The 17,819-nt window shown below is 41.0% G+C and overlaps 1 protein-coding gene across 1 annotated transcript in view; it reads left to right on the plus strand.

The window, feature by feature from the left end:
- The window catches only part of gpr179 (G protein-coupled receptor 179), a gene marked incomplete at both ends in the record, with an annotated part of 18,145 nt that extends 1,803 nt beyond the window's left edge, over window positions 1–16,342 (plus strand). The window contains 10 exons of the mRNA XM_080029893.1: window positions 1,281–1,389; window positions 3,996–4,092; window positions 4,759–5,015; window positions 5,879–5,947; window positions 9,227–9,336; window positions 9,596–9,834; window positions 10,713–10,851; window positions 11,526–11,628; window positions 12,192–12,341; window positions 12,749–16,342. Of these exons, the coding sequence (XP_079886019.1) occupies window positions 1,281–1,389; window positions 3,996–4,092; window positions 4,759–5,015; window positions 5,879–5,947; window positions 9,227–9,336; window positions 9,596–9,834; window positions 10,713–10,851; window positions 11,526–11,628; window positions 12,192–12,341; window positions 12,749–16,342 (4,867 nt within the window). The remainder of the gene's footprint in view (window positions 1–1,280; window positions 1,390–3,995; window positions 4,093–4,758; window positions 5,016–5,878; window positions 5,948–9,226; window positions 9,337–9,595; window positions 9,835–10,712; window positions 10,852–11,525; window positions 11,629–12,191; window positions 12,342–12,748) is intronic.
- Between the last annotated feature and the right edge of the window lie 1,477 nt (window positions 16,343–17,819).

The raw sequence follows: 17,819 nt of genomic DNA on the forward strand, positions 1-17,819 counted from the left end.
GAGGCAGTGGTGGATGATGCCATAGTTACTATCATAGTAACTAGTTTCTTGTCCAAGAAAGTCAGCATAGCTTCTGACCAATAGGTTTTTCCAAAACACAAATTTTTGCACACTGCACCTTTGAGCACAACAGAGACTTGGCACCATACTGTCAGTTGAGAGAGAGAGAGAGAGAGAGAGAGAGAGAGAGAGAGTGACAATTATTCATTTCTGTGGAGATGTGAACACTTCTTGTCTAATCTGACTTTTCCCAAAGCACATGTTGTCTATAGCAGGAGAGAAAAAATTCCAGTCATTCAGAGTCTCTGCCGCTCAAGTGGTCAACTGTTGTCCTTTATGTGCCGAATGAAACAGCATAGACTTGTTAACAATGACTTGTTTGGTGCAAGTTGCCTGAGGTTGTCACACTCTTTTTTTTTAAGATTATTTTTTGGGCATTTTCAAGCTTTATTAGATAGTACATGGTTGAAATGGGGAGACAGAGAGAGCCTGCAGTAAAGATCCCCAGGGCGGATTTGAACCTGCGACCACTGCATGGAGACCGGAGCCAATATACTCTTGAGCGTACAATATAAACGCGCTTTATCATAGTTCAGGATTGGACCTGATCAGTCTCATGCTGATGTGGTTATTGCAAGTAAACTATGTTACAGATAAACAATGTTAAAGATTACTTGTTGATGTTCATAATAGATTAAAATCATCTTGCCTTCACTGCCAGTGAAACATATTCAAAACCAGCTTAACATCTCAGAAATACTCCCTTCCCCTTTTATTCTAAGCCCCTGGAATGGATAAAAAGCTTTGATGACAGCAGCACTATTTATATTTCACCTGCCCTCTTGCTTCTGTGCTGGCCCTACTGTGACCTTCTCTCCAGCATGACTTTGGCATTTAATAAAATGTGTTTGAATCAAAAGAGGATCGAAAGTTGGATTAGTATTGAACACATCTTTAGCACTGATACATTGTTGGAACATTCTACATGCAGAGAGCGACAGAGGGGTGAATGTTTATGCGCCTAAAATGGTAAAAATCCTTCCCAATGTCCGTTTTTCTGTTATGATAATGTTGATTTTTAAATTGTGTTTGACATTATTTGTTAATACAAGAGAGTTAGATAGATATAGCATGAGAAAGAGAATACACTTGTTAATGCCATGCAGGTTTCTAGAGACAAAATGACGAGCTGAAGGATAGAATAAACGGGATTTTTACTTGTGAAATGATTCTTCCCTTGCCCCTCCCTTCCTCCCTCCCTCCCTCCCTCTCTGTGTCAGAGGTGTGATTCGTGTGGACGTCAACATTCAAAACATCGACCTGGACCAGTGTGCGACAGGCGACGGCTGGTTCGCTGATACTCACGAGTGTAACCGCACGACTATGGAGGTAAACAAAGTGATACAATGGGAGAAGCTAACTAAATCATTTTATTTTGTGTTTTTTTGTGTTTATATCTTAACATTGTCAAATTAAGGATGAACTAATAATGAACATTCTGCAGAAGTTAAGTTCATTTATTAGTCAATGGTCACATTGAAATGTGTCTTTCCGCATATCCCCTCTCAAGTTACCACACTCCAGAGGTGGTCTGAGTGCAGGGTCAGCCATAGTACAGCGCCCCTGGAGCAGTTTGGGGTTATGAGTCTTGCTCAAGGACACAATGGTAGAGATGATAGGCACCGTAGACGTAATACCAGCCACTACTAGTTTGACACCTAACACCCTCCTGTCTGGTGCCGGGGATCCAACCAGAGACCTCATGGTTACTGGTCTCTGGTCTGACCCCTTTCATCTAGGCCATCCTACCATCCCTCCAAGTCAGTCCTCTCCCACTCATGTTCCACCATGCAAACGTCCCATAATGTTTTGAAGACATCAACAGTGGAGGTACACCACAACTTGCACACACAATATAAACTGTAGAAAAAGCTGTACAAGCTGTCTAACTCCTGTTTGGGACTTTCATTTAGGCTACATCCAAAAAACACACTCTCAACTGTTTGCGACCTCTGAAAATGGTTTAAGCTCTTTCTCTTTGTACTCATTACTTCATTGTTTTTTGGCTTTTATCCTTTGCTCAAGCTTTCATCACACCTACTGCCCCATCTCCCCCTGCCTCACTGTCTCGTTTAGTGTCAGATTCCCTTTTCCCTGCCTCCTGTCTGTCTGTCTGTCTGTCTGTCTGTCTGTCTGTCTGTCTGTCTGTCTGTACACCCCAATCCTCCCTACGTCTCATCTCAGCCGTCTATTTAAAGATGGCTGCGCTGGGTGGCGGGCTGCAGGATGATCTGATGGATTATGGCGCTAATCCAGAACCCAGCCCCGGTGACATACTTCCGCTTGTGTGTAGCGCCATCACAGAGGTCTGAAACACAAGAGAAGAAACAGTCCTAAAATTCAACAAATCCACATTGTCCCATTTTACCCTCCTACCTGGCCTAATATAAGGGCTGGAGGATTAAGAATTGCCTAGCCAATGACTGCTGCTGTAATTGTTGTGCATATGACGAATACACTTCTTGAATCTAGAATCTAGGCTGTGTTCAGATTGCAGGCAGTAAGTGTCCCAGTACTCATTTGTAACTCAAATGTGTTATTTTAATGAAAGTGTGAAGAGAACAAGTCATATGTAACCTGATCTTTTCCAATTCTAATGTGTTCCATTTTCATATTGGGTTCTAAATCTGATACAGGTCTGATGTTTCACAATACCCCTATCTGGACCGTGGGGGTTTCAGACAGGGTTTTTTTTACTTGCACGTGTCTACAACAAAAATGCTCTCATTTTGATGAGAAATTATTCTTATTTTTTTTAAAAGAGGCTTAAACAAAAGGTTTACTGATTGTGATGGAATTGATATGACGGTGGAGAAAAAAGATAATAGAGGGGATTTCAGCACAACTTACTTACAGCTGTAATTTATCATTTAAAACTGGCACATGTCTTAGCAAAATGAAAACAACAAAAGTAATTCCTCTAGAAAAAAGGGGGATAGGCCAAATTGCAACTTCACAAAGTACAAACCTATCATTAACATACATACAATAATAATCTATAACAATTTAAAGAGAAGATATAATTAAGGTCAATAAATAATATTCAATTAAAAACCAAAGTAAAAAGCTATAGGTCTTCAGGTTTACATTTTTTATTATTATCAATATGCTATGTTAATTTCTAATAACGTTTTCTGCTGCCCATCGCATATCTCTTGTCCTATATACTCCTTTACCTATCTTAGCTGTGACTAGTAATTCAGTAACTGCTTTATTCATGTTTCCCCAACAGCTGTAAATATCAGCTTATTTCAGCCATGAAGCCGTTACGTTTTCTAAAGTGATCAAAGTTTCAACCTGAACGTGACAGATGACTGAATCTGCAGAATGTAGATGCGACTGCGAGGAGCATTAAGTTGACCGCTCTGTATAATCCATATCACATTAATGTTCAGGCCGTGGCATTAGGTCTTTGAGCTTCTGATAAGGGGTGTGTACGTTTGTGAGGCCAGTGTGTGTATGTGTGTGTGTGTGTGTGTGTGTTAGTGAGGCCAGTGTGTGTATGTGTATGTTAGTGAGGCCAGTGTGTGTGTGTGTTGGAAACAGGAATTCTCTAGAAAAGGATAACGCTCTCAGTCGAGGCATTACGTGTCCATTTAGCTTTTAACTTAGATTACACACAGACCATCCAAGAGAGAGAGAGAGAGAGAGAGAGAGAGAGAGAGAGAGAGAGAGAGAGAGAGAGAGAGAGAGAGAGAGAGTGTGTGTGTGTGTGTGTGTGTGTGTGTGTGTGTGTGTGTGTGTGTGTGTGGCGGCTTTATTTATTTAATTTACAAACCATCAGAAACTTATAAAATAAGCACTTTACTAGAAAGCTCTATTCTAAGTGTTGTTATTACTCAAAGGAAAACAACAGACAATCTAAAACTAATTCAGACAAGAACAAACAATATTTATGAGAATGATCTGAACATCTTTCTCTTCTCTGTGTTCAGTGTGTACCGGTTCCAGGCCAAGGTTTTCGTCTGGGTCAGTACTGTTGTCGATGTAAAGTCGGTTTCTACAACCCAGAGATTCCCATTCTAGAATCAGGTAAGTCTGCGCCGAACATCCACACACTAGGGGGTGTGTCAGACTTTAATTTTAATTTAATTTGTCGAATCTTGCCTATATAGTCGACTTATTGTCGAATAATTTTTTTCCTGCTTAATGATCCATATTCTCATTTGCGACATTGGCTTCCATTTTCTTCACACCAGATAAATAATAATAATAATAATTGATAGGTTTTATATAGCGCTTTATTGCCTAGGCACTCAAAGACGCTAGATAAAGAGGCTAAAACACCCAATTGCAGTGTGTCGTATTGACTTGCTAGCTTTTTTCAAATTTTTAGCAGGCGCTAAACACTACCGCTTTTGTCCAAAGTGGGCGCTAGAATCAACAAAATCTCCACAGTCACTTTAACTATGAGACCTTTTGGACCGTACTTGTTAACAGAAACAGTGGAACTAGTGAAATCGTGATTTTTTATTTTTATTTTTTTAAGTGTATACTAGTTCACAAGTGGAGGAACCTGACTAATATCAAGGATATAGAATAAATGCTCAAACTACTATCCTACTACAAATCCTACATTTTCTTCTATCTAGAGACATTCAAGTATTTAAATTTCCCCTAATACTCAGCTGTAGTGTGATGGTGTGACATGTTAATGAGGCCTTCTTCACACGTCTCTGTGCGAAGGTGTTGAAGCAGATGGCGGTCCTGTGAACCAGAGTGATAGAGGTGACGGCGGTGGCGGTGGCGGTGGCGGTGGCGGTGGCGGTGTGTGTTACCCGAACATGCCCATCTGTCTGCCGTGCTGGCCGGGCTGCCGCAGCTGTGAGGATGGCGCCCCCTGCTGGGTGCAGGAGGCCTGGCTGCTCAGGGCGGGCGTGCTGGCCGTGCAGGGGGTCTTTATGGTTCTCATCTTTGTCAGCATGTTGGTGGCCTACGGGCACCGCAGGAACAAGGTGAGGCACAGGGGTCATTTGGCAGCATTTTGAGATTTAGTGTTAATCTTAAAAGAAATGTTCACATTTGAGTTGTTTTTACCTGATTGTTTTGGTTTAGTTTAGTCGACAACAACTCAAGGATTTGAGTTCACTTTTAGTCAAAATGTTTTCTCTTTTTAAACTTTTTAGTGCATCAACTTCATCAGCAACGTTACATCATTTTATATTTTGAATAGATAATTAAACTCATATAATTTTCATTGTAGTAAATTGAGAAATACAGAAGCTCTTTAAATATGTAAGTTTGTAGGTTTAGGTTTACATTTAGGTTTGTAAATAATTGAAAGACAAACACAGTTAAGAAAGGAGGGGCCAGAACAGTCGACACTTGGGCACGCCCCCCCGGAGCCTGGAGTTTTGTGCTACGCCCCTGCATTTGAAATTGTGTGGAACGTTGGTTTATGGATAACAAAATGGAAATATAGCCACATATCATGTCTTGGACTTCTGAAATAAAAGATCCAATCCAAAAAAAAGCTGTGGAAGATGGTCAGAATAACAGATTCTTTATAGGTTTTAACATGAATATACGCAAATATGGTCTGTTAACCTCTTAAGAAAATTAAAGAATGAAATACTTTTGCTCTTCATAGAAGGTGACTGAAAGCTCCTAGCAATGCTATCATGGTAAACCCCGCCATAAAGCATTGATGTGTCTAAAAGCTTACAGTAACTGTCAAAAAGCATACGCAAAGAGTACTGTCACTTTTTTTCCCACTTCAAGCACTGAACGTGATACATAAATGTGGTCTTTTAACCTCTCAAGCTGCAGCTCTACTCCTCTCTCTCTAACCCTTCTTCCTCCCCCTGTGCCCCCTCAGAGGATCCGGGCGTCCGGCCTCCTGCTGCTGGAGACCATCCTGTTTGGCTCTCTGCTCCTCTACTTCCCCGTGAGTGTCTGACCGAGATTAAGGGCTCTTTACAGATCACTGCACAAGCACAGCGCCGCGGATTATATCATAATGGACCATTTGTCGGGAGGGTGAATCGGTTGAGGGCATACGTGTGTGTGTGTGTTGGGGGGGGGGGGGAAGTGGTGGAAATGAGATGGGCGGGTGAGTGAGTGGGCGACAGTTTTCATAACGATTATCAATTGATCTTTAGATTCATTTTACCAATTAAAGCTGAGGTGTATGATTTCTGATTGGTCAAAGTTAACATGAGCTGTACACTTTGACCAATCAGAGCAAGGCTCTGATTCTCTGTTCTTATTGGCTGTTGGGACTGTCCTTTCACTTTGGCACAACGTTGTTGGTGTAGTAGAGCGTGTCAGGGAGGGACCATAGGGGTGGGACCAAAGAGAACAAGTGGAGTGGTTAAGGTATTTGAATTCGAATCTCTATGCCAACTGCCATTTTCTCCCCAAATCCTCCACCCCAGCTTTAAGGAGCTGTGAACGCAAGTCAGTTGTGACTTTTTTATCCATCAATATGGAGGTGTCAGTCGATGAGAGCTGTCACGGCTGACATTCAGTGTGTGTGTGTGTGTGTGTGTGTGTGTTTCTGACTTATGTGACTTTCGGGGACTCACACCAGACTTAAAAGCAGTTGATTGGAAACGTTGCACGGTTTGTGCAATTGGGGACAATTGGTAAAACATTGATTCTTTGTTTTAGATTAGGGTTAATCAACTTGGGGTTGTGGTTATGGTTAGGCCAATGCCCTGTCCATGTGCACACGGGTTAGCGTAAGGGTAATGGATAGGGTTAGGGTTAGCGTAAGGGTAATGGTTAGGGTTAGGGTTAGGGTTAGGGTTAGCGTAAGGGTAATGGTTAGGGTTAGGGTTAGGGTTAGCCGTAGCTTTTTCTGTCTGATTTGGCTTTTTGTTCACATGCAAACATCGCAACCAGATGCTTAAACTAGAGCTTTTTGAAACTTCTGTCGAAAGTGGAGATTTTTGAAAACTTTTTGTTCCTGTATTCGGTGGGACAGGAAAAGCAGAGGTCTTAGTGTGTGACATCACAGTATGCGCTGAGATTTTGTCTTGCAACGTCATATATTCACCGTTTGTTTGTTTGGAGTTTTTTTTGCAGTGATAAATTAACAGATTTCAGATTGAAACATAAAATAAGAAGGCTGTAACGTTGGCGAAATACACCTATTCTGTCTCTCTCAATTTTTGAGGTCTGGGTTTGATTTTCTCACTCTTGCCAGCTACAGGAACAATCCTAATTCCTCAGCCTGAATCAGGATATTTTTAGGTTTAGTATTAGTATTGATTATTGGGTACATTCAGGTCAAATGCAGTTTGACACAACAGCCCTGAAGTCAACTCTATCTTAGTGTTGTTCAGTTTATGCTAATGTGTAGCTGCTGTTGGATTGCATTGTGTTATTATTATGTGTTGCTAATATTTAACTTTGCGTCAGCTCTGCTTCTGACTTTTTAAAATTTTGTTATAACTTGAAGTTCTACCATCAAACATCTACAGTAATATATATATTGTTTTCTTTTTGGGATTTCAGGATTTCAATTGTCATGTAGCTAAAAAAGTACCTGACATTTTTTTAAAAGCAAACTATTTATCTTTCTATCTATTAAAGTAGAAATAAAAACAAATATATATATATCAAAAAGTGCGTGTCACAGTTGTAAGCAAACTATACAATGAAAAGGGAAAGGATTTATTGAGGATGACGTTATAACATTGTAAGATAAAGGTACATAAGGATATACTATATTTCAATGGGATTCAAGCAGTTTTATAGTTTAAATGTTAGTCAGGAAATGAGTATTTGGGGTTTTAGGAGCCATGAACAAGGGAAGAGTTTTTTTTGGTCGAGATTCAAAGGTAAACTGCCGCTCACGTATCCGACTGTAGTTCTTAAAACAAAATGTCAGAGTTCCCCCTCTCATCTCAGTGAGGGGTCAGTGTGTGTGTGTGTGTATGTGTGTGTGTGTGTCTGCGTGTGTGTGTGTGTGTGTGTGTGTGTGTGTGTGTGTGTGTGTGTGTGTGTGTGTGTGTGTGTGTGTGTGGGGGGGGGGGGGGTCACCATTTCATCTACAAATATATAGCCTGTCTGAGTGATGAAGCTCAAGAACATCAAATGAAGTTAAAGCTACAGCGCGTAACTTTTTCATAAAAATTAATGTCACTAACTTTCAAGCCATAGCAAAACAAGTTGACACAAAGTTGATTAAGCTTGTCAGCTCCACAAAAAAACTCTCTCTGTATTTCTCAGTATGGCGGCGTTTACAAACTGGTGTGACCCTGGACACTGGCGCAGGAGCTCAGAAAAACCCTAAGAGTGCTCAAGAAATGTTTCAGTTATTGATTGTACAGCTAGGAAAAAACCTGGACCTACAGCAGAAGATATAAAATCCATGAGTAATCACCGAAGGCTTAGCCTCATGTACATGAACCGACAGTGTTGTTGTAATTAAAAACAAACATAGAACTGGTGTTTTCTCAGCTTAGCTTCAGATTGGCCAATTAGAATACTCGATTACTCTCTATAACACTGAGACCCCAATCTTGCCTTGAGTTCAGGCTATTTCTGCTTATCAAAGATAAATAAATATACAATCGTTTTCCCTTTTTCTGTATGCTTTCCTGCACATTGTCCCTGGTTCTATACGTATTTATTCTGAGCAGTTTACCCTTTTTTATGAGCGGTTCGAACACAATGATGTGAAATTTGCATTCACATTTTAGGCTTTAGCTGATGCTCTTATCCCAAGTGACGGACTCACGGCCGAATGACCTTTAATTCCTGGATTACAGTCATGCACTCTGTGGTTACATAGCAAGCAGAGGCTAAGACACAACATGAAGTATTCACAACAGACTGTGTCATGTGTAAAAACAGGCAGTTTTATTCTGTCTTGTGTCATACGTGCTTGTTCATATAAATTAGGAGTAAGTCGTTTAATTAAATCAGTTCAAATCTGTTGCATTTATATAGCCCGATATCACAAATAGCCATTTTCCTCAATGGGTCAATGGACGTCACAGTCCGTACTATGACACCCATAATAAGTGTTAATAGTAGCACGTTTTTTTTTTCAGAGAAAATAATATATTATAGTTAGAGTGGTACCTGTATGCAGTAGTAAAGCAAGAAATAGTAGGCAATAGTGATAATATTATAGCCTATATTTTTTAATTTTTTTTTTAACATATAATCAGAAACAATGCAATTAAACTCAGTATAATCTGTGTCTCTGCAGGTCTTCATCATGTACTTCAAGCCAAGTACGTTCAGGTGTATTCTGCTCCGCTGGGTCCGAATGTTCGGCTTCTCCATCGTCTACGGCACAGTCACACTGAAGATGTACAGGTGGGTTGACTGAGTGATTGATATATTTTCCTCTAGAAACATTTGATGGTTGCAGGTTCTTCAATGTGACGATTTGGCTAAAGGAACATTTTAATTGCAGGACTTTTACTGGTAACAGTGTTTTCACTGTGTGCCAGAAATGGGAAACTTCATGCGCCATTTTCTAACTATAATGTTTATAGCAAGAGGTAAATAGTCTCACTTTAAGGTCCTTAAACCTCCAGCAGTCAAACATTGATGGGTTCCCACCTCTGTACAGGGTGCTGAAGGTGTTCCTCTCGCGCACGGCCCAGCGGGTGCCCTACATGTCCAGCCTCCACCTGCTGCGGATCCTGGGTGTGATGCTGATGACGGTGAGCTGGTTCCTGTGCGCCTGGACAGTCGGCGTCCTGCAGAACCGCGACAGGAACATCCCGCTGTACGTCACGACCAGCACATCGGACGGCCAGGGCTTCAACCTGTGTTACCTGGACCGCTGGGACTACATGATGGCTGTGGGTGAGTGGCTGCTGATAAACACACAATATAGACACTTTGGGCCCAATTTGGACATTTTCACTTAGGGGTGTACTCACTTTAGTTGCCAGCACTTTAGACATTAATGGATGTGTGTTGAGTTATTTTGAGCGGACAGTAAATTTACACAGTTATACAGGCTGTACACCGACTACTTTACATTGTATCAAAGTGTAATTTCTTCAGTGTTGTCCCATGAAAAGATATAATGAAATATTTGCAGGAATGTGAGGGGTGTACTCACTTTTGTGAGATACTGTATACTGAGCTGATAGATCCATTTGTTATTAAAGTGTTATATGTACAGTATGTAAAGTATTGGTATGTTTAAATAATATAATGGATAAACCAATTTCTTTTAAACTTGAAACTTATTGTCAAACTTCAAAGATATTCAGCTCATAAATGTGGAATGCAGCGATTCTGGCGAATGCATGTTGTCAAAATCACTTTTTCTCAAAATCATTGATTATCTACTGATGAAATGCTACCCGTCCATACTTTTTGTGTGCGCTGAATAAAAAAAATTGTGTTATTACACAGCCTAGGCGCTGTAAATTGGTATGTAAATAAAAGGGGCCCAACGTAGCTAGAAACATGCCCGTTTACAGAGTCAGAGACTGTGTGAAACAAGGATCAACCTTTAAAAATAAAAACATCAAACTATCCTAGATAGCTTTTTCCTGAAGATCTGGACTATTTACTTTAAATCTCGCTTTTCTAATGTGTATTGTGTATTTTAATCTTGCCCCTGTTAAACACTTTGAATGGTATTGTATGGAATTGTGCTATATAAATAAACTTTCCTTTCCTTGCCTTTAAGTTATCAATCCTCTCTGCTTTGGTTCCTCTGCCCCCAGCTGAGCTTCTGTTCCTGTGCTGGGGCAGCTCTCTGTGGTCCGCGGTCCGCCCGGTACCCTCGGCCTTCCATGAGCCTCGCTACATGGGCATCGCAATCCACAACGAGCTGCTTCTCTCCACCATGTTCCACCTGTTCCGGTATAACAGCAAGCTCGACTCTGTCTGAACCCTGTCAAATGAACCTCTGAAGGCATACTCTTTAAACTGGCATACGCAGTATAACTGTTACTCATCAACCCTCATTCAACCCAATAATTCCTAGTAAACCTGATGAATATTGGGGCGACTGTGGCTCAGTTGGTAGAGCGGGTCGGCTGATGATCAAAGGGTTGGAGGTTCGATCCCCGCCCTGCCACCTGTGTCATAGTTGTTGTGTCCTTGGGCAAGACACTTCACCCACCTTGCCTCGTGTGAATGTCGATAGTTAGCCTGCTGTCGGTGTATGAATGTGTGTGTGAATGGTAACGTGGGAAAGGAAAACAGGTCTCCCTTGCAAAAGAGTCTTCGGTCTCAATGGGATTTACCTGTATAAATAAAGGTTAATTTTTTATTTTTTTTAATTCCTATACAAGACCCTAGTAATGTTCATGGCAAATTCACAGTCTTTTAAGGATTTTAAACACTGTACATTTGTCTAAGTGTTTTGAAATGCGATAAAAAAAAGATAGAATAATGATTATTATTATTATTATTAAGATACCTGACCAGGGTGTATCGTAGTCTCTGTCAAATGAACCTCTAAAGTACTTTACTTCGCATTATTTTGTATATCCCACAGTGAACTAAATTGACATGGTTTTTCTCTCCCTCAGGTTCACATTTTCCTCTCTGCATCCTGATTGGATGTTGCTGCTCTCCTTCACACACACCCACGTGACCATCACTGTGACACTGGCCCTGCTCTTCATCCCTAAGGTACTCAAATCACCATCATTTTGTGCTAAAGTGAATGTCTTTTGGGGTCAAGGGATTAATAAAGTATTAAAGAGAGATTGATGTAATGTCGATCTCTTTAGGGTGCTCTCACTAGTGCTGCATTTAGTGTATTTAAATCTAACCCTTGTGTGGTTCAGTCGTGCAGTTGTAAATGCTGCAATCATATTCTGGTTTGGACCAAAACAACTGGTCCCAGAATATGCTGTATGAAGTCCACAAATATAAAAAGTAATTCCAGATAAAGGAGTAGAAGGGGTTTGTGCCACAGTAGATCAGTGTCTAGTAAAAGGTTAAAAATTCCACTAGCAATATTTCAAAGTCTGCGATGCCCTGCATATAAGTGGCATGTCCATTTCTTGTTTACATTTTCCAATGTCTTACCAATCAGAAAGTCTTCTGCCAGGATATTTCTAGACCTGGAAAATTTTAAAACTGCCGACTCCAGTGTTGAACAGACCCACAAACTATTAAATAATCTGCATGACTACACATGTATGCAAAACTGTTCACATATGAATGTTATGCCTGTTTTTGTCCCACAGTTTCTCTATGTGTCTAACCCTGGGAGGAGAGAGGAGATTGCAGCAGAGGTGTATGAGGATGAAGTGGACATGCGACGCTCAGGCTCGTACCTCAACAGCAGCTTTCACTCTGCTTGGAGCGAGCCCGGTGTGGACCCCGAAGACTTCCGGGTAAACTCTCTTGCCCCTTTAGAACGATGTTATCACTTTGCATTGGGACATCATTTTCAAAACATGGAGGAAGAAATTCCAATGATCACATTTAAATAAGGAAAATAAATGTCCCTTAATTTCAAGTTATGGCAACATGTGAACTCAATTAAACAGATCTTAAATGTATTATAATTTCAAATCATAAACTAAAATTAAAAGCAATCAATAGCAGAATTAACAGATGTATGTTGTACTATATAACCTCTCAACTCTTTATCCTTTTATCTTATCCTAAATTTCTTAAATGTTAACGTGTCTTTTACCTTTCCTCTGACTTGTTACTCTCCATATTTTTCCTCTCCTCAATCATTTCAACCATTTCTTCATTCCCTTCATCAATTCCCTCCCTTCTTCATATGCACCAGGATGAACTGAAGAAGTTATATGCCCAGTTAGAAGTCAACAAGACCAAGATGATGGCCGCAAAGAACCCTCATCTGTCAAAGAAGCGAAGTTCTCGTTGTACGTTGGGGAGATCCATTATAAGACGCCTTGCCGAGATCCCAGAATCCATGAGCCGGCAGTGCAGTCGCGATGAGAAAGACGGGTCCCTTCACAGTAAAAGTGTGAACCAATCTGACTCTTTCAGGAAGGAGGAGAAAGATGGATCCCTTCAAAGTAATACTGTGATTCAATCTGATTATTTTAGGCCCTCGACGCACTATCAGGCCCCAGATGCAGTATCAGTCTGTCTCAGTTACAAAAGTTCAATAAAAACACCATCAGCAACTTTGCGCAAATCCCAAAGTGATCATCACTATGTCCAGGAAAGAGACCCTTCTCTGCATGACTCCATGTTAAAGGCCAACGCTGTGCAGAGATACTCGCGGCAATCTGAGACGGACTCCTTAGATATTCCACTCGGGGTCGGCAAGTCAGCCAGTGCCCTGAATCTGACAATCGATACCAACCTCCTGCATCCGGATCACATCAAGCTCCATAAGTCCTTGAGTTTAACCTCAACTACCGCCCGTTCTATGGAGAACATAGCCAAGGTTAACAGAGCCAGCACAATGATAGCAAGGTCTGCACAGAACATTTCCATTTGTGACCAGACCAGGAGTGCTCTCCAATCAGAGTCGTTTGACAAGGCGGAGGTCTGTCCTTGGGAGGTGAAACCAGAACAATCAGTGGACAAGAACCAGAAGCATGTCACCTACGCAAACTCACAGGATATCGACGACGCACAGCCTAAATCTACAGAGGTGCTTATCTGTCCCTGGGACCATGTACCATCTGTAGAAAAGAGTCCTTCAGAAGAAGATAAGGAAATACAAATGCAAAGTGTAACTGATTCACCCAAGCTGCAGGCCCCTGTATCTGCAAGTGCACCAGCCTCGCCCAGACCGAAGCTTTTACCTGATAAACGTGTCTTCTCCTTCCGCACAACTGCCAATAAGTGGCTCTCGGTGAAATCAGCTATTGGAAGCATGGAGGAAGGAAGCAAGGCAAGTAAGGACAGAAATACAAACAAAGAGGATACTGTTTCACAAAAAAGTCAGGAAAGTTCTTCTTCGGCATCTTCTGCAACCCAAAAATCAGGGTCATCGAGTAGACGTCCAAGCCTAGAAAAGAAGGCATTGCATCTAAGAAGTATGACAACAACAGACGCAAAACCATGCCTTGTCAAGCAGAATGCCATTAGATTGTCTTCTGCGGATTCTTCGGACAGAAGCCCAAGAAGGCTTGTGATTGTTAAATCTGCAGTTCACCCTTGGGACAATGATGACATGCAAAAAGACGGCAATTATGAAAACGTGTTTTTATCCAGGCAAAACAGCAAACGTAGTAGTACAAGTTCTCGGGATACTGTCAGTAGCTGTAGAACTCCTTCCACTCACAGAAGAGGCAGTAATCTATTTACACCAATCCGTAATGTGTCCCATGCAGATATGTGTCCATGGGAAGTAGCTGGTACTTTGCAGGATGGACTAAAGAAGCAACAGAGCGTAAAAGCAGACGTCTGCCCTTGGGAATCGGAGGTAGCTGAACCATCTAACGTGTGTCCATGGGAATCTCAAGAGCAAGGGACTGTGAGAAGACAAGGATCTGAACGTGGTACTCTGTGTCCTTGGGAAACACAGGATATTCCCGTAATTTGTCATACTAACGTGTCCAAAGATTCACAGACACAACAGTCTTTGGAACTGACATCAAATATATGTCCTTGGGAGACTGCAGGAAATCTCCAACCTCCAAAAAAGGAAGAGAGTGAATATGTTAATGTTTGTCCTAGGGATGTTCAGCCTGAAGTTGTATATGAAAACCTCAATCCTGTGGAAAACAAATTAAAGTTGGCCGTGCCCCTTGGACTGGTAGTTGCACAACCAGGTGGATCAAAAGAAATGTTAAGTACTGAGCAGCAGTACCATGATAAATCAACTGCCCCAAATTTGGGTAGACAAGTGATCAAATCAACAGAAAGTTGTCCATGGGAGTTCCCAGATCCCCCTAAAGACTTGGAAAACATTTGTCCATGGGAAGAGGGGAACACAGAGGCAAGAAAAACAGATTCTAAATCACAAATCACCGTCAAGGTAGATGTTTGTCCCTGGGAGACAGGACACCAAGACAAACCTGAAGAATCACAAAAAGATGTCAACGTAAACGTTTGTCCCTGGGAAAGTGAGACCCCTGAAAAACCTGCAGTCACCAAAATGGTTTCACAAGGTCTTGAAACAGTGGCAGAGGTTTGTCCTTGGGATAGTGGTGAAGCAGAGTCAGAGAAACAACAGAACCAACAAAAATCAGAGAGTCATATCAGGCAAGACACAGTTCCCACAGATGTCTGTCCGTGGGATTCAGAGGAAGCAGGGGCAGTCAAAAAGGAAGTATCAAGAGCTCCTGAGAAGCAACAATTACAAGAAAAGTCCAAGGAAAATGTTTGTCCATGGGAGGTTGAAGAGCCGAAAGTTCTCAAAAGACAAGAAAGTTGTAAGGTAGATGTGTGTCCGTGGGAGACGGAAGAGCCGAAAGTTCTCAAAAAACAAGAAAGTTTGAAGGTAGATGTATGTCCTTGGGATACAAATGAAGAAGGGACAGTCAAAACGGAAGTATCAAGAGCCTCAGGGATGCCACAAATACAGGAAAATTCCAATGAAAATGTTTGTCCATGGGACACCTCAGAACCTAAAGTTCTCAAAAAGCAGGATAGTTCAAAGGCAGACGTATGTCCTTGGGAGATTGAAGAGCCGAAAGTTCTCAAAAAACAAGAAAGTTGTAAGGTAGATGTGTGTCCGTGGGATACAGAGGAAGCAGGGGCAGTCAAAAAGGAAGTATCAAGAGCTCCTGAGAAGCAACAATTAAGAGAAAATTCCAAGGAAAATGTTTGTCCATGGGAGGTTGAAGAACCAAAAGTCCTCAAAAAACAGGAGAGCACTAAGGCCGACGTTTGTCCATGGGACACAGAAGAACCTGAAGTTGTCAAAAAACAAGAAAGCACTGCAGCAGATGTTTGTCCATGGGACACTACAGAACCTAAAGTTCTCAAAAAGCAGGATAGTTCTAAGGCAGACGTGTGTCCTTGGGAGATTGAAGAACAAAAAGTCCTCAAAAAGCAGGAAAGCACTCTGGCCGACGTTTGTCCATGGGACACAGAAGAACCTGAAGTTGTCAAAAAACAAGAAAGCACTGCAGCAGATGTTTGTCCGTGGAATTCTCAGGATCCACAAACTTCTACTGAAAGCAGAGTTGATATTCCAAACAACGAAGTCTCGGAGAACCAGGGAGCATATAGTGTAGAAGAGAATGCAGCAGAGTTCAGCACAGAGCAGATAGTAGTGTCAAGAGAAGATAGTTTGGGCCCCTGCGATATTGAAGAGACCAGGAGCCGATCTGGTTCATACACAGACAATAACTCTGACGTTTTTACATGGGAGCCTGAGAATATCCCAGAGGAAGATGAAGAGGATGATGCAGAATGTGCTGCGGAGGCTTTTGTATTCCCATCAGACTTGTGACCCAAATCTAGCCAGGATATGCTTTCGCTTTTGACCCCTTGAGTTAATTCAAGGGTAATTTAGCTCCTGCTTTAGGGAGGTCAAAAGGACACCTCCTGAACAGCTTCCCTACGGATTAGAACCCTTTCTATTGGACAGTTACTTGGGCTAATCAAAGCCAGAAAAAAGGGCTGTGTTGTTTCAGGTTGGTCTGTCCAACTAAGAAGGATTGTTGAGCTGGACACACAATATGTTGTGCAAAAATGACTGAAAATAAGTTTTCTTATAGCTGAAGCACATATTGCAGACTCGTTATGTCCCAAATTAATCCAGCAATGAACTACAGACAAACATTTCTTGGCTGATGGAAGAGCACCAATGGCGTTTAGCTGAAGTCCCTTTTTTCTTCCTGCTTCTACCCCCCCTTTTTAAATTAAAATGTTTTTCTTTGTGTCTTTGTATGTTTTTAGGGTGATGATTCACATATATGCCATGTACGTACAGAATGTTGGACCCACGGCTGAGGTGAATATGTTAAAAACGGAATTTAACAAGTCCACACTGCTCAAAATCCACACGTGGAACTCTCAGCTTAAACCAGGAAACACACGATAAATTATCATTTTAATATGTTGTGGAAAATATACTTTTAAAGTAGAAAAAAGTTGTGCAGTGTAAAGCAGTGCAGCGGGACTACAATGGCTGTCAAATTACATTTCTATCAAGTATTAATGATTGAGAAAACTATGCATTCCTGTTTTCTTAAGTGCAGATTTCATTACTAAAGACTAAAATTCACTTTTGATTCAGTCATAATAGGGAAATAACATTCCACTGTTAAAATAAACACAATGCCAAAAAACTGCATAAATCACAATAAACTCAGAGTTTACACACTAAACATGTATTAGAGTGTTAGCTGCATAATCCCTATTATATCATTGCATTTAGAAAGTCATGTCAATGTTATTAAATTTGGAATTGCAGCTAACCTGACCTGCTTCCAACTCTGAAATGTCCTCCATTTTAATCTAAATGTTGCAAATAATGCACGTTAAGGAGGTGAGCCTTCAGTTTCAATGGAATATAGGGCTTTCCCCCTTTAGCTGATTTATTGAATAATTCCATTTTAGATTCGGTCAGCTAGAAAAATTCGAAAATGTATGTTTTATTGGCACCACTTTAATATTTAAAAAAAAAACTCTTTAGTCTCTGAAGGACTCCGATGGAAAACGGACAGCCGGTAACACTACAGATTATTATTATTTTTTTTTTATGCAGACCTGTGGATTGTTAGACATCTTTATTAATTTATAAGCCAATCATTTCTTTACTTAAAGATTGGCTCTACAGTATGAGTAATATTTTAAAAAGGTTTACACTCATTACTCTAAAGTTTCAGTGGGACAATTGCAACTTTTTAAAGGCAGTGTTATGTTAATGGCAAGGTTTTATGGTGGATAAAACTTACAATATTAAAAGTTTTATGTGTTGATGT

Source organism: Ammodytes marinus (genome assembly GCF_949987685.1).
Source record: "Ammodytes marinus genome assembly, chromosome: 6".
In the NCBI taxonomy this organism is placed as follows: domain Eukaryota; kingdom Metazoa; phylum Chordata; class Actinopteri; order Uranoscopiformes; family Ammodytidae; genus Ammodytes; species Ammodytes marinus.